This window comes from Bos javanicus, chromosome 7 (assembly GCF_032452875.1).
Source record: "Bos javanicus breed banteng chromosome 7, ARS-OSU_banteng_1.0, whole genome shotgun sequence".
NCBI classification, from domain to species: Eukaryota; Metazoa; Chordata; class Mammalia; order Artiodactyla; family Bovidae; genus Bos; species Bos javanicus.
Window position 1 is genome coordinate 25,716,934 of NC_083874.1, and position 13,613 is coordinate 25,730,546.

At 41.0% G+C, this 13,613-nt stretch overlaps 1 protein-coding gene across 5 annotated transcripts in view; it reads right to left on the reverse strand.

The window, feature by feature from the left end:
• Positions 1-13,613, reverse strand: part of CCDC192 (coiled-coil domain containing 192) — a 222,190-nt gene that overhangs the window by 47,813 nt on the left and 160,764 nt on the right. Inside the window, exon 7 of one of the 5 annotated variants that reach the window (XM_061422911.1) lies at positions 12,387-13,037. The exons of the other annotated variants lie outside the window; for them this stretch is intronic. Coding sequence (XP_061278895.1) covers positions 13,015-13,037 — 23 coding nt within the window. The 3' untranslated portion in view covers positions 12,387-13,014. Of the gene's footprint in view, positions 1-12,386; positions 13,038-13,613 lie in introns of those variants that run through there. 5 annotated transcript variants of the gene reach the window in all.

Consider the following 13,613-nt stretch of genomic DNA (forward strand, 5'->3'; position numbering starts at 1 on the left):
GCATGATAAATAGCCCATTATGTGTATTATACTACAACAATTTTCTTTTTTTTTTGGCCGCCCTGTGCAATGTGCAGGATCTTAGTTCCCCAACCGGGAATCGAGTCCCTGCCCCCTGCATTGGGAGTGCAGAGTCTTAACCACTGGACTACCAAGGAAGTCCCTACAAGAGCTATTGTAAATTAAATCCATTTTCTCCAGTTCTATTTTCGTGGGCCACACTCCCGATTCCTCTCACCTGGACTATTGAAATATTACATTTGATCTAGTCCCTGTGTATCTTTACACACTCACCCCCTGCCACTTTCCTCTTCATTTACTTACTCCAATTCAGGGATATTAGATTTGTTACTATTATGAAAATACATCAAACTGTTTCCCTAAAACATCCCTATACGTGCTATTTTCTTTTGGAGTGTGCTCATCCTCTTCCTTTCTATATGCTTGACTGCTACTCATAGTTCACATTTCAGTTGAAATATCATCTCCTTCTTAGGAGGATTTTGCTGATCTACCTCGTCAGAATTTTCTCTACTCCAAAATTTATTTTATGTCGTATAATTCCATGTAAATTCTTCGCTGCACTTATCCTAATTTGTAACTTTTTATTTATTTAGCTTGAGTAACAGGGAAGATGGTGGTGCACTGCCTAAGATGGGAGAATATAGGGGAAGGCCATCTTTGCAGCACGGTTAGGTTGAAAGAGAAAATATAAAATTAACCTGCAAACAAATGAATCTGGCGTTAAAGGGAGAGACTTGGAGATACACATTTAGAAATTACTATACTATAGGTGATATTTAAGGCCATGAGAGTAAATGAGATAATCTAGGGGAAAACTAAGATTCATAGGAAAAAGGGCCTCTGGAGCAGGTTTAGAAGGTCTTCAAAGGTTCCATAGAGTAGAATTCAACAAATTAGAGGAGTAACCAATAGGGAAGAAGAAAAACCAGGACTCTGTGATTTGACATCAGCGAAGAGTGGGAGGGAGGTGAGGAAGTGAAGACACTGCAGTTGTTTCCTTTGGAATGAGAGTGGGAAAATGGCGCCAAGTGATGAGGAATCAAAGGAAGCTCTTGCAGAGATGTGAGATACCAACATGTTCCTATGCAGATAGGAACGAGTCAGTAGAGAGGAGTGTATGATGCAAGTGTGAGATAGGGTAGATAAGTGATGTGCCTAGAGAGGTGAGAACCACGGGGTCTGGAGCACTAGTAGGAGGACAGCGCCTGGAATGAGAGGAGCGACACTTCCTCCACTGCTGACAGAGGCAACCAGAAGAACACTGGTGACAAGAGGAAGCAAGAACTTAGATTTGGTTGGTAGTGGAAAGGTGAGCATCTCCATTTGATGACCTGTGTATACTCAGGGAGTTACAGGTGAGGTCATCAGCTGGGCGTAAGTGTGGAGGAGGGAAGAAAGTTTGAGAAGAGGCAGGAAGGGACGGAGCACTTGTCTTGGAGAGGGAGAAAGCTACCTACTGAGAAAAGATCATAGCTGTTCCGCGGGGAAAAGTTAAATGCTCATCTGAGCTCTGTAATCATACAAAGTGAAAGCACGATCAGGCAGGCTTTGTTATTGTGTCAGCAGATGTGAAGAACAGAGAGAGAGGACTTCTACCAGATACTTTGTCAGGTGATGAAGAGAGCGAAGATGAATAGATAAAAAGAGGTAAAGAAATAAATCTAGGAAGATATCCTGAGGCCAGTTCATGGAGGACTCTGAATGTTGGGTTAAGAAATACGACCTTTATTTTACAGACAATGAGAAGGCATTGAACTATTTCTCACTATGAAAGTGACATTATCTAAATTATACTCCTGTATAACTAACCTTCCTTTAATGTAAAGCACTGAGATGGTTAACAACAGCAACAAAAGACAACCCAGTCTGACCACTTGTGAAGGATCAGGATTAGGTAATCAAGATCTAAGTGAAAGTAAGCAACAGTTGACTTGAACCAGACCACTGAAGGTTAAATTCTTAAGAGATTTTGGTGTCTTTGGCAAGCAAACCAACTGGATGGGAATATAATATCAGGCTACAGGGGAGGGAATCCTACAAGCTGAATTGGGATGAGGCAGGATATTACTTAAGGTACTTGGCAACAGCTGTACATCAAGGGACATATTGATCAAGCACAGAATGAGTGAGAACCCAAGAGTCACCTTGCATATTGGAACCAAATAAATAATCATAAAGCTTTTGGTCATTGATAGGGCCAGAGGAGGTTAGGAAGTGTTCAGGAAGTAGTATGCATGATGGGTGGTGTTAGAGTACCTCAAGGCATAGACTGGCCAACACAAGGATGCTGGGTGGTAGCCTAAAGTGCTAAGTAGGACAAGGAGGCCAGCCAGTGTAGAGTGTAGATCAGAAAGGACTTTGGAACCAATGTTCAGTTCAGTTTTATAGGATGGGCCATTTTAATGATAATGTTTGAAAATGAACCCTGAGTGCTAGATTTTATGCCATCTAAATATATGTGTTTACCATCAGTGTGTGTTAAAAAGGTGAAAAGTCATAAAATAACATAGTTGGAGGTAAATCAATATCAGCTTGTTAAAATATGGTATAGAGGAATCAGAATATTTTTAAAAAGAACAATTCTTTTTATTCAGAACTTTTTTTTTAATTTATGGCATGTGGGATCTTAGTTCGACAAACATGGATTGAATCGGTGCTCCCTGCAGTGGAAGTGTGGAGTCTTAACCACTGGCCCACCAGGGAAGTCCCCTGGTAATACTTGAAATCAGTCCTTGGATGTGATAATCTCCTTCTACCAGGGAGCCAGGAGCTGTGCTAGTGGTCCTACAGATATTACTGGCAATCTGAAAGTACAATCTGTTTCCTGGTAAATCTGCCAGTCAGGTTGGTTTTAAATTTTTAATTTTATAAGCAAACTTTTTCCAATGCCTAGCAGTTCATGACCATATTAAGCAACAGAGAACTAGGACAGAATTCCATTAAGTTTTATTCCGTGTCCATCCATCCAACATTTTATGACCATCAAGTATCAGACACTGTGTAAGCTGTAGATACAAAGGAAAAACAAAATGCATTTCTGTTTCTCTTCAGGGAGCCCCTGGGCCTATCCGTAAAGAAAGATAAAGAGAAATGTATATAATAGATGTTATGATATGGTATGCACAGAGTTTATGGGTGCATAATTCATGGGAAGGCTAGTGAGTGGGCAGGGAGATGGTAGTGGTGATGGGAGTGGTCCCAAAACACTTTGTGTAGAAGGATCAAAAGACAAGAAGGGGAGCGTCGGGAGGGGGGTAAGGGGTTAAAGTATCTTAAAAAGAGGAAATAACTAGTGCAAAGCCTTCATGAAATGAGCAGAGCGGCACTTTGGGGGAAATTTCTAATAGTTGCACATGGCTATAACATTTCAGTTAGGTTTGGACCTCATTTGTTTCATGCGGACTTTTTCTCTCTAGTGTAATCTTTTTATATTATGTTCGTAACCCTCCCTTGATTTGAAATTCAATCAGTATTTTGTTTTTACTCTTGCTTAATGTTCATAAGCAATGTGTCTAATGGATGCATGTAATAAATTCAGAACTAATACATAAAATTTCACTAAAATAGAAATATATGTGTGAAATCAGTCATTTTGAAAAGGATAAGAATATTAATTTATTGCCTTAAATTAAGCAAGAAGAAAGTTGATGTAAGTGATACAATAAAAGACTAGTAAGTCTTTCATTTTTCTTTGGGAGTGTTTTTAAAGCAGGACCAGCTTCCCTGATGACTCAGAGGTTAAAGCGTCTGCCTCCAATGCGGGAGACCCAGGTTCGATCCCTGGGTCGGGAAGATCCCCGGAGAAGGAAATGGTAACCCACTCCAGTATTCTTGCCTAGAGAATCCTATGGACGGAGAAGCCTGGTGGGCTACAGTCCATGGGTCACAAAGAGTCGGACACAACTGAGCGACTTCACTATAAAGACTTTTTATGTAATATTAATTAAAATTATCATCAGCATATGCTGATGATGAAGGAAAAAAGAAAACGTCAAGCAGTTTCCATTTCCTTAGAAATTTCCTTAGAAATGCCTTAGAAATTTCCTTAAGAATTTATTCTGAAGTGAATTTTTAGCTTCTTGATGCTGCTTTATTGACAAAGAAATGAAGGTACTTAATTCTGTTTGCCAATATTCCCATATATACATCTTTGTTTAGAACCAGTTTCTCCTAAATAAATTACTTCCCTTTGGCTTTAGATCAAAAGCAACCTCAAAAGGACAGCTTTTCTCAAATTTAATTACTGACTCTTGGAACTTACACGGAAAAGTTATGGTTGTAAAAAAGAAAAGATCAGCCACTTGCATCTGAGAATGTTTATAGAATTTAGATGGATTATGCAAGGTCTGCTTCTAATATTTTCTCTTCTGATGATACAATTTTAAAAAATAAGCACTGATTCTTACTTTCAGAGTAGTCAGCTCTATATTTCCCTCATGGTCTCCCAACATTTCTCTTGGATTTGTGGTATTAATTATATTCCACTAACCTTCATTTCTAAGATTCTAAGACTTATCTGCTAAGATCCACAAATAACATTAGGTAAATATGCCATTTCCACTCTCTCATGCAATCCTATTTGAACTATAAGTATTCTGAAACTACATTTAGGATTCTGTAATATGGTCCTCGGAGAAGGCAATGGTACCCCACTCCAGTACTCTTGCCTGGAAAATCCCATGGGCTGAGGAGCCTGGTAGGCTGCAGTCCATGGGGTCGCTAAGAGTCGGACACAACTGAGCGACTTCACTTTCTCTTTTCACCTTCATGCATTGGAGAAGGAAATGGCAACCCACTCCAGTGTTCTTGCCTGGAGAATCCCAGGGATGGGGGAGCCTGGTGGGCTGCCATCTATGGGGTCGCACAGAGTCGGACACGACTGAAGCAACTTAGCAGCAGCAGCAGCAGCAGTATGGTCCTGGTTTCAAACATTTTGGGATATGAATGTAAATTTTATTTTAATAAATGTTTTGATTTTTAGTTCTGATAATACAATCGCTATAAATATAAGACATTAAAACTTTGAAATGAGAAGCATTCTGCTTTTAAAACTCCAGGTAATCTTTTAAAAAGGTTATATATTAATTAATTAGCATTATGTATAACTACAAATAAAAATGAATAGTGTCTGGTTGTGGCATACATTACAAAAAGTAAAAGCATATTGAAATTAACTATCTTTTGTCAGAAATTTAGTTAGCTACATAGCATAAGATGAGAGGCCTTAGCACTCATCTTGGGTTAGAAAAAACCTACTCACCCTAAAGAGCTATCAAAAGTGTTACTCTGGCTTGAAAGGGACTATGTTAAATAGCTGAAGTCAGAATCCTGGCATACACAGTTCAGTGTGATAAAAATTTTGCTATCCAATAACCTAATAAATATTAAAAATAAATAAGATCATGGCATCTGGCTCTATCACTTCGTGGCAAGTAGAGGGGGAAAAAGAGGAAGCAGTGACAGATTCCCTCTTCTTGGGCTCTAAAATCACTGCAGATGGTGGTTGCAGCCATTAAATCAGAAGACAACTGCTTCTTGGCAGGGAGGCTATGGCAAACCTAGACCATGTGTTAAAAAGCAGAGACGTCTCTCTGCCGACAAAGGTTCATATAGTCAAGGCTAAGGTCTTCCCAGTGGTCACATACTATGGTGAGAGCTGGACCATAAAGAGGGCAGAGTGCTAAAGAATTGATGCCTTCAAACTGTGTTGCTGGAGAAGATTCCTAAAAGTCCCTTGGATTGGAAGGAGATCAAACCAGTCAGTCTTAAGGGAAAGCAACCCTGAAGACTGATGCTGCAGCGGAAGCTCCAGTATTTTGGTCATCTGGTGTGAATAGCCAACTCATTGGAAAAGTCCCTGATGCTGGGAAAGATTGAGAGCAGAAAGAAAAGAGGGCATCAGAGGATGAGATGGCTGGATAGCCTCACCGATGCAATGGACATGAACTTTGGCAAGCTTTGGGAGATGGCCAGGGACAGGGAGGCCTGGACACTGCAGTCCAGGGGGTCTCAAAGAGTTGGACATGACTGGGTGACTGAACAACAACCTTATAAATTTAGGATCTTTTAAGATCATACTAGGTTTCTGTAGAATGAAATACATTTTATCCTATTGACCCAAGTCTTATAATGCTTGTTCTGCCTTTGAGGACTCCTAAGAATTCTTGTTTTCATCCATGCATGAAACATACATGTATCTCTCCACCATCTCTCCTGCGTCCTTTTATTGCCTTGACCTCGGAGATTCACCTCAGAGTTATAATTGATCACTTCCTGAAGATACAAATTCTGTTTGTGGCTGAGAGCATTTCTCTTTTCTGTTTGACAAGTTCTATTCAGAATTCCCTGAAACAGGAAGAGGGCTCCCTCTTTATTCACTAGAAATTGCTCAGAAAAAAAAGGGACCTTTGTAAAATGCTGAGGCTGTCATCCTTGTGGGGCAGATGTTCTAACAGTCTGCCCAGGTTGAAATGACAGCTTGTCACGGCAGGACTTCAGGTCTTCCTGGAAAATCACAGGGACATTCTCTGATCATTTCTGGGATTAAGGAAAGCATCTGCAGAAGAGCAGTGGTGTTTTCAGATCTTGTAGGCACTGATTAGTATGCCAGCATGATGAACACTCTTCTCCTGGATCCAATCCATATTAAACAAATCAGGAATAATATTGTTCCTCTTTCTTTACCTCTTTCTTTTCTCTTAGTTCTATGTTCTTTGTCCAGTATCAAATTGTGGTTTAATTTGATTGGAAAAAATTAAAGGTGTAATAGGGTAATAATCCGTTCCAAGGTAGTATATCTTTAATAACAAATATTCTTCCAGACTACTACATTGCATGTAGGTATCTAATGTATGCATAAGAACATAAACCTAACACAGTCCCACTGACCAAAAAGAAATCCCATGTCTTCAAATAGAAGTTTCCCACCTGTCTGCTATAGTCTGGTCCTGTGCATCTTTTCTAACTTTGATCTGATGAGGTCAAGCTCCCCTCACACCCCTCATTCCTCCAAATTTATACATATGACTGATGTAGCCGGCCTGTAACTTCACCCTTCTATCAGGAAACATTGAGTCATTAAATAAAATAGCATTGTGGTTTCTGGGGAATACACGAGAGAACATTTTTCACTTTTTCTACTTTGGCACCAAGAGTTTTTTGTAGCAGGAACAGCTGCACCAGTATCTATAGCTGACTGACAATTGTTTGCAACCTCAAGCTCTCCAATTCATCTTGTGTTGACAAATCTCCATCTGCTTTGTTTGACAAAGGAGTGCTCAAAATTTCTCTGTACATTTCTAATTTCTTGGAAGGACGTATCTTCCTTCTCCGCTCTGGTCTGGGTTTTCTTTCTTTCTTTCTTTTTAAAGCAGTATTTCCAAAACAGCACATTCTCTTCTGGTGATCATAACAGTTTCCAAGGTTAACTAGGAAACCTTTGAAATTGATCAAGCTCTAATTCCCATGTGCCTTGTCTGACATTTAGCTGGTGCTTGCCCTTTCATCCAAACTCTCTGGATACAGGAGCCAGGAGACTTAAAAAAAAATAATAATAATAAAGCTATTCCTAAGGGATAGACAGAAGGAAGGGAGCACCATTTCCTGATAATAGTATAATTCCAAAATTAGTCTCAGAAACAAAGGAGGGAGGGGGCCTTGACATCATTGAATTCCCACAGCTGGTATAGCTAGCAAATACTGGCTGTCACCCAAAAATTTCAGAATGAATCTTCTTACCCTTTGTTAATTATAAAATAAATAGATTTCCAGACTTTTTGCAAGGAAGGGCTTGAATATGCAGTTTGAAAATGATAGGGAGAGAAAGAAGAGAAATTTTGTACTTTCCTCACAAGATAAAACTGATCTTCAGTTCATGGCTATCTTCGCCAAGTTTATGAACTTTACCTAAAATAGATTAAAGGGAACAGTGAGAGGTTTGTTGTTTTGTTTTGGTTTTCTGTCCAGAAACTTTTTGCATCTTCTCTCTGGTAATATCCTCTAGTCCTTGACCTTTGGCACATGACCCAGATGTGGCCTCTGATAAAATCCTGTTGTCTTAGGTGCAGCAGGTGATGCATGGATAACATTGTGGTACAACTATAGTCAATCACATGTCTTCCTTGAGATTTCTGTATCGAATCTGTGAGAAATAAGTTGTATTCCCTTTGTCATCAGTTAGTTGCTTAGTTGTGTCCGACTCTGCAACCCCAAGGACTGTCACCCGCCAGGCTCCTCTGTCCTTGGGATTTCCCAGGCAAGAATACTGGAGTGGGTTGCCATTCTCTCCTCCAGGGGATCTTCCTGACCCAGGGATTGAACTCAGGTCTCCTGTGTTGGCAGGTGAGTTCTTTACCACTGAGTGGGGAAGACTTCTGTTCCCTTTAGTTCAGTACAAATTAAGGTTCTTTGGTTGCAAGTATAAGCCTAAGCAGACTGCTTTAAGCAAAAAAAGAAGTTTATAGGAAGGATATGAGAAAGCTCTCAAATATTGAAGGAATGCTTAACAACCCAACCTTGTGAAGTTTGTCAAATATCAGAAGCTCAGAGACAATTTCTTCAGGGAGCAGGGCCAGACCTACAGGATGAATTAACTCTAGCTTTTTTCTGCCCTTCTTCATTCAACTCAGTTCAAGATTCACATTCCTGAAAAAAAAGCAAGTGTCATTGGCTCAGTTGGTCACAGGCCTTTCCCTGGGTCAAGTAGGAAAGGGACAGTGTGACTGACAGTCCCAACAGACCACAGAGAACAGGAGAGGCATAGTTCCCCAAAGGAAAACCATGCTCCTGTTACTAAAAGAAAGGGATGTTGTTCTGAGCAGGCAGAAACTGATGTTCACTAAAGATTGACAAGTCAAGACAGCCAGAGGATCTTTCCTGATCTGTGCCTGCAAGAGGTCAGATGGGGTCAAAGAAGACTCCAGAAACTCTGTGCTCAGCCTCACTGCCAGCCTTTAGTTCAGTTCAGTTCAGTCACTCAGTCGTGTCCGACTCTTTGCGACCCCATGAACTGCAGCACTCCAGGCCTCCCTGTCCATCACCATCTCCCAGAGTTCACTCAAACTCACGTCCATCAAGTCGGTCCAGACATCTCATCCTCTGTCGTCCTCTTTTCCTCCTGCCCCCAATCCCTCCCAGCATCAGAGTCTTTTCCAGTGAGTCAACTCTTCGCATGAGGTGGCCAAAGTACTGGAGTTTCAGCTTTAGCATCATTCCTTCCAAAGAAATCCCAGGGCTGATCTCCTTTAGAATGGACTGGTTGGATCTCCTTGCAGTCCAAGGGACTCTCAAGAGTCTTCTCCAACACCACAGTTCAAAAGCATCAATTCTTCGGTGATCAGCTTTCTTCACAGTCCAACTCTCGCATCCATACATGACCACTGGAAAAACCATAGCCTTGACTAGACGGACCTTTGTTGGCAAAGTAATGTCTCTGCTTTTCAATATGCTATCTAGGTTGGTCATAACTTTTCTTCCAAAGAGTAAGTGTCTTTTGATTTCATGGCTGCAGTCGCCATCTGCAGTGATTTTTAGAGCCCCCAAAAATAAAGTCTGACATTGTTTCCCCATGTATTTCCCATGAAGTGATGGGACCAGATGCCATGATCTTCGTTTTCTGAATGTTGAGCTTTAAGCCCACTTTTGACTCTCCTCTTTCACTTTCATCAAGAGGCTTTTGAGTTCCTCTTCACTTTCTGCCATAAGGGTGGTGTCATCTGCATATCTGAGGTTATTGATATTTCTCCCGGCAATCTTGATTCCAGCTTGTGCTTCTTCCAGCCCAGCTGCCAGCCTTAGCAGCTCATAAATTTCTTTTTGGTTAAACTAGTTTCATTTTGGTTTCTGTCACTTGCAACCAACAAAGTCCTGAGTGACGTCTAGTTTTCACATGAGTTATTTTTAGGCCTACGGGTCTCTACAATGTCCTTTTGAAAATTAGAACCACTCCAGATTTGTACATATAGAATAAGAAAGATCTTTAGGGATCTTTGTGCAATAAGATCTCTAAGCTTTTCAGGGACTCCTAGGAAGTTGTTTATCCTTGAGGGAACTTCTGAAATCAATGAGAAGACTTTGGCTTTGGGGTTCTATTCCAGGAAGTGGCTCCATTTCGGGAAGAACTCAGTGGACAAAGGAAGAGGCAGCCTGATGGGTAATCTCGTAATGAGACAAGGGATTATAAAGATAAATATAAGCTATTACCATGAGGTAAATACAAAAAATCCTGAGGGACTTGTTACACTTAGAAAGTACACCTTGAAGTTATTATTCGTATTCTCTCATGGTCCCTACTGTTAATTTCTGGTGGTTATTGGTCTAGGTGTAAAATACCCTACCATGGAATAGCTTCTTTAAGGATTCGGTAGGAGTGCTTAAAAGAAAGCTTCTTTCTGCAAATGTAGGGATAATTATGTGGGTGGGGAAATCTCCACCTTTTGTTTCCCTGAGTTCTTGTTCCTTTCCAGCAAGGCAGTAACACCCTTGGCAACAGTAGGGAAGTGCTGGCTGCCTTTTTGTGTTTGACCAAATATCAAACCAAGCTTCATGCAGTCTGATGCCAGGTGGTGAGGAGAGCTTATAACAAAGTCCCAGTGGTTCAAACTGTGAGAACCCAGAGTCCTTGTTACTGTCTTAGGAAATTCTAGGTAGACTGGTAAATAAAAATCTGTGTTCAGTGGTGGAAGAAGTATGTGCAGAACTGTTGGTCAAGTAATTGACTCCTAGTCTGAGGAACACCAGCCTTTCAGAGAGCTGAGAGACAGTAGAAGAGGAGAAGGACTGCATTGTTTAAAAAACCAGACACAAATGGACAGCTATTCAAGACTAGTCTTACTCCAATAAATAGTAACATGACTGGCTCTCTAAAAGCTTGGAATTCTACCAAGGCAAGATTTTATTTAGGCCCAAAGCATTCTCATTAAAACATACTTACACTCGACAGGGTGTTACATCTTTGCAAGGATTGTTTTAATCACTATGTTTTTTTTCTAACTGAGATAAAATTCTCATAACATGAAGTTCACCATGCTAACCATTTTCAAGTGTACAATTCCGTGGTCCTCCTATATTGACAGTGTTGTGCAAGCATTGTCACTACCTTATTCCAGAACATTTTTATCACCCTCAAATCCCATTTTTCTTAACATCTAGTTGCAATAGGAGTCTTTCTCCCAAGAAGGTTTGGGAAAGGAGTAATAAAAAGGAGAGGGGGTTTGGGTTGTGTGCCTGGGGATGGACATCATGATAAAAGATACTCTTTAGAATGCTGGTTAGAGTTGGCTCTGGGGTTTTGTCAAAGAGATGTATCTCCTGGCTTTCATGATGGTATAGGACAGTAAGTCCTATTCTTAAAATTAATGAGATAGTGTTTAAAAGTAATTTTCAGTTCAGTTCAGTTCAGTCGCTCAGTTGTGTCTGACTCTTTGCGACCCCATGAATCGCAGCATGCCAGGCCTCCCTGTCCATCACCAACTCCCAGAGTTCACTCAGACTCACACCCATTGAGTCAGTGATGCCATCCAGCCATCTCATCCTCTGCCGTCCCTTTCTCCTCCTGCCCCCAATCCCTCCCAGCATCAGAGTCTTTTCCAGTGAGTCAACTCTTCGCATGAGGTGGCCAAAGTACTGGAGTTTCAGCTATAGCATCATTCCTTCCAAAGAAATCCTAGGGCTGATCTCCTTCAGAATGGACTGGTTGGATCTCCTTGCAGTCCAAGGGACTCTCAAGAGTCTTCTCCAACACCACAGTTCAAAAGCATCAATTCTTTGGCGCTCAGCTTTCTTCACAGTCCAACTCTCACATCCATGCATGACCACAGGAAAAACCATAGCCTTGACTAGCTGCTGCTGCGAAGTCACTTCAGTCGTGTCCGACTCTGTGCAACCCCAGAGACGGCAGCCCACCAGGCTCCCCTGTCCCTGGGATTCTCCAGGCAAGAACAATGGAGTGGGTTGCCATTTCCTTCTCCAATGCATGAAAATGGAAAGGGAAAGTGAAGTCGCTCAGTCATGTCCGACCCTCAGCGACCCCATGGACTGCAGCCCACCAGGCTCCTCCATTCATGGGATTTTCCAGGCAAGAGTACTGGAGTGGGATGCCATTGCCTTCTCCGATGGACCTTTGTTGGCAAAGTAATGTCTCTGCTTTTGAATATGCTGTCTAGGTTGGTCATAACTTTCCTTCCAAGGAGTAAGCGTCTTTTAATTTCATGGCTGCAGTCGCCATCTGCAGTGATTTTGGAGCCCAAAAAAATAAAGTCTGGCACTGTTTCCACTGTCTCCCCATCTATTTCCCATGAAGTGATGGGACTGGATGCCATGATCTCTGTTTTCTGAATGTTGAACTTTAAGCCAACTTTTTCACTCTCCACTTTCACTTTCATCAAGAGGCTTTTAGTTCCTCTTCACTTTCTGCCATAAGGTAATTTTATGTCACTGAAAAGTCAATCCTGTGACTAGCCTGCCTCAAAAGTGTCTGGCTCTGTTCAGACCCTGAGTCCTCGAGAAGCTTGCCCTGGGATGTACCTGTACTACCTGGGAGTGTCATCATCTTCTTGTTTGACTTGTTCTTTTTTTATTAATTAATTTTCATTGCAGTATAGTTGTCTTACGATGTTGTATTTGTTTCTACAGTATAGCAAAGTGAATCAGCCATATGTATACATGTACCCCCTCTCTTTTTGCATTTATTTCCCACTAGGACACCGCAGAGCACTGAGTAGAGTTCCCTGAGCTGTGCAGCAGATTCTCAGCTTTAAACATAGTGTATATATGTCAATCCAAATATCCCAACTCATCCTACCACCCTCACACTTCCCGCATGGGGTCCGTGCATTTGTTCTCCACATCTTTGTCTCTTCTATTTTGCAAATAAGATCATCTATACCAACTTTCTACATTCCACATATATGCATTAATATATGATGTTTGGTTTGGGAGAGTGTCTTCTTAATGAGAGTAAAACCAAGAAATGACTTAACGTTGACACGGCTTTCAGTGGGACATTGGGAACTTGCCTGTGGGATAGAGACATACGTTATTTGATATACCAGCTGTGCATATTAAGAGAAAATAATTAAAAGGGAAAAAAATCCAGAGGAGTGCATTCCCTTTAGTGTGCTAGCTTGAAATCTACTAACCAGGTCCTGAATGTTCTGGTCAAGGATTCAAGCTTTCATCATAGCAGGTAACTTGATGCTAATGTGCCAGGACTCAACTCACGTCCTTTACAAAGTAATTTTCTGCTCCAAAACCAAAGGAAGCAGATTGATTTGAAATATAGCCTTAGATTTCTGCATACTAATGTTTACCAAAAGATGGACTCAAGCTTTGAATGGGTACAATAGGCATTTCACTGAATTCTGTGAGTAAATTAAACTGTAAGCACTTCAGGTGCCAGCTGTGGGAAAGAGGCAAGGAATCAGCCCTGGACTGTGATTATTTGCACAAAGTGAAAATCAACAAGCAACACTCAGACGGTAAGTAAGTTTCCTGCTGTGCCAGTTTTATAATAAAGGTGTTTTTCTTTTCAGTTGAACTTTCCACTGACTTAAATCATTTATTTCCTTGGAGGTTATTTAAGTATGAAACCA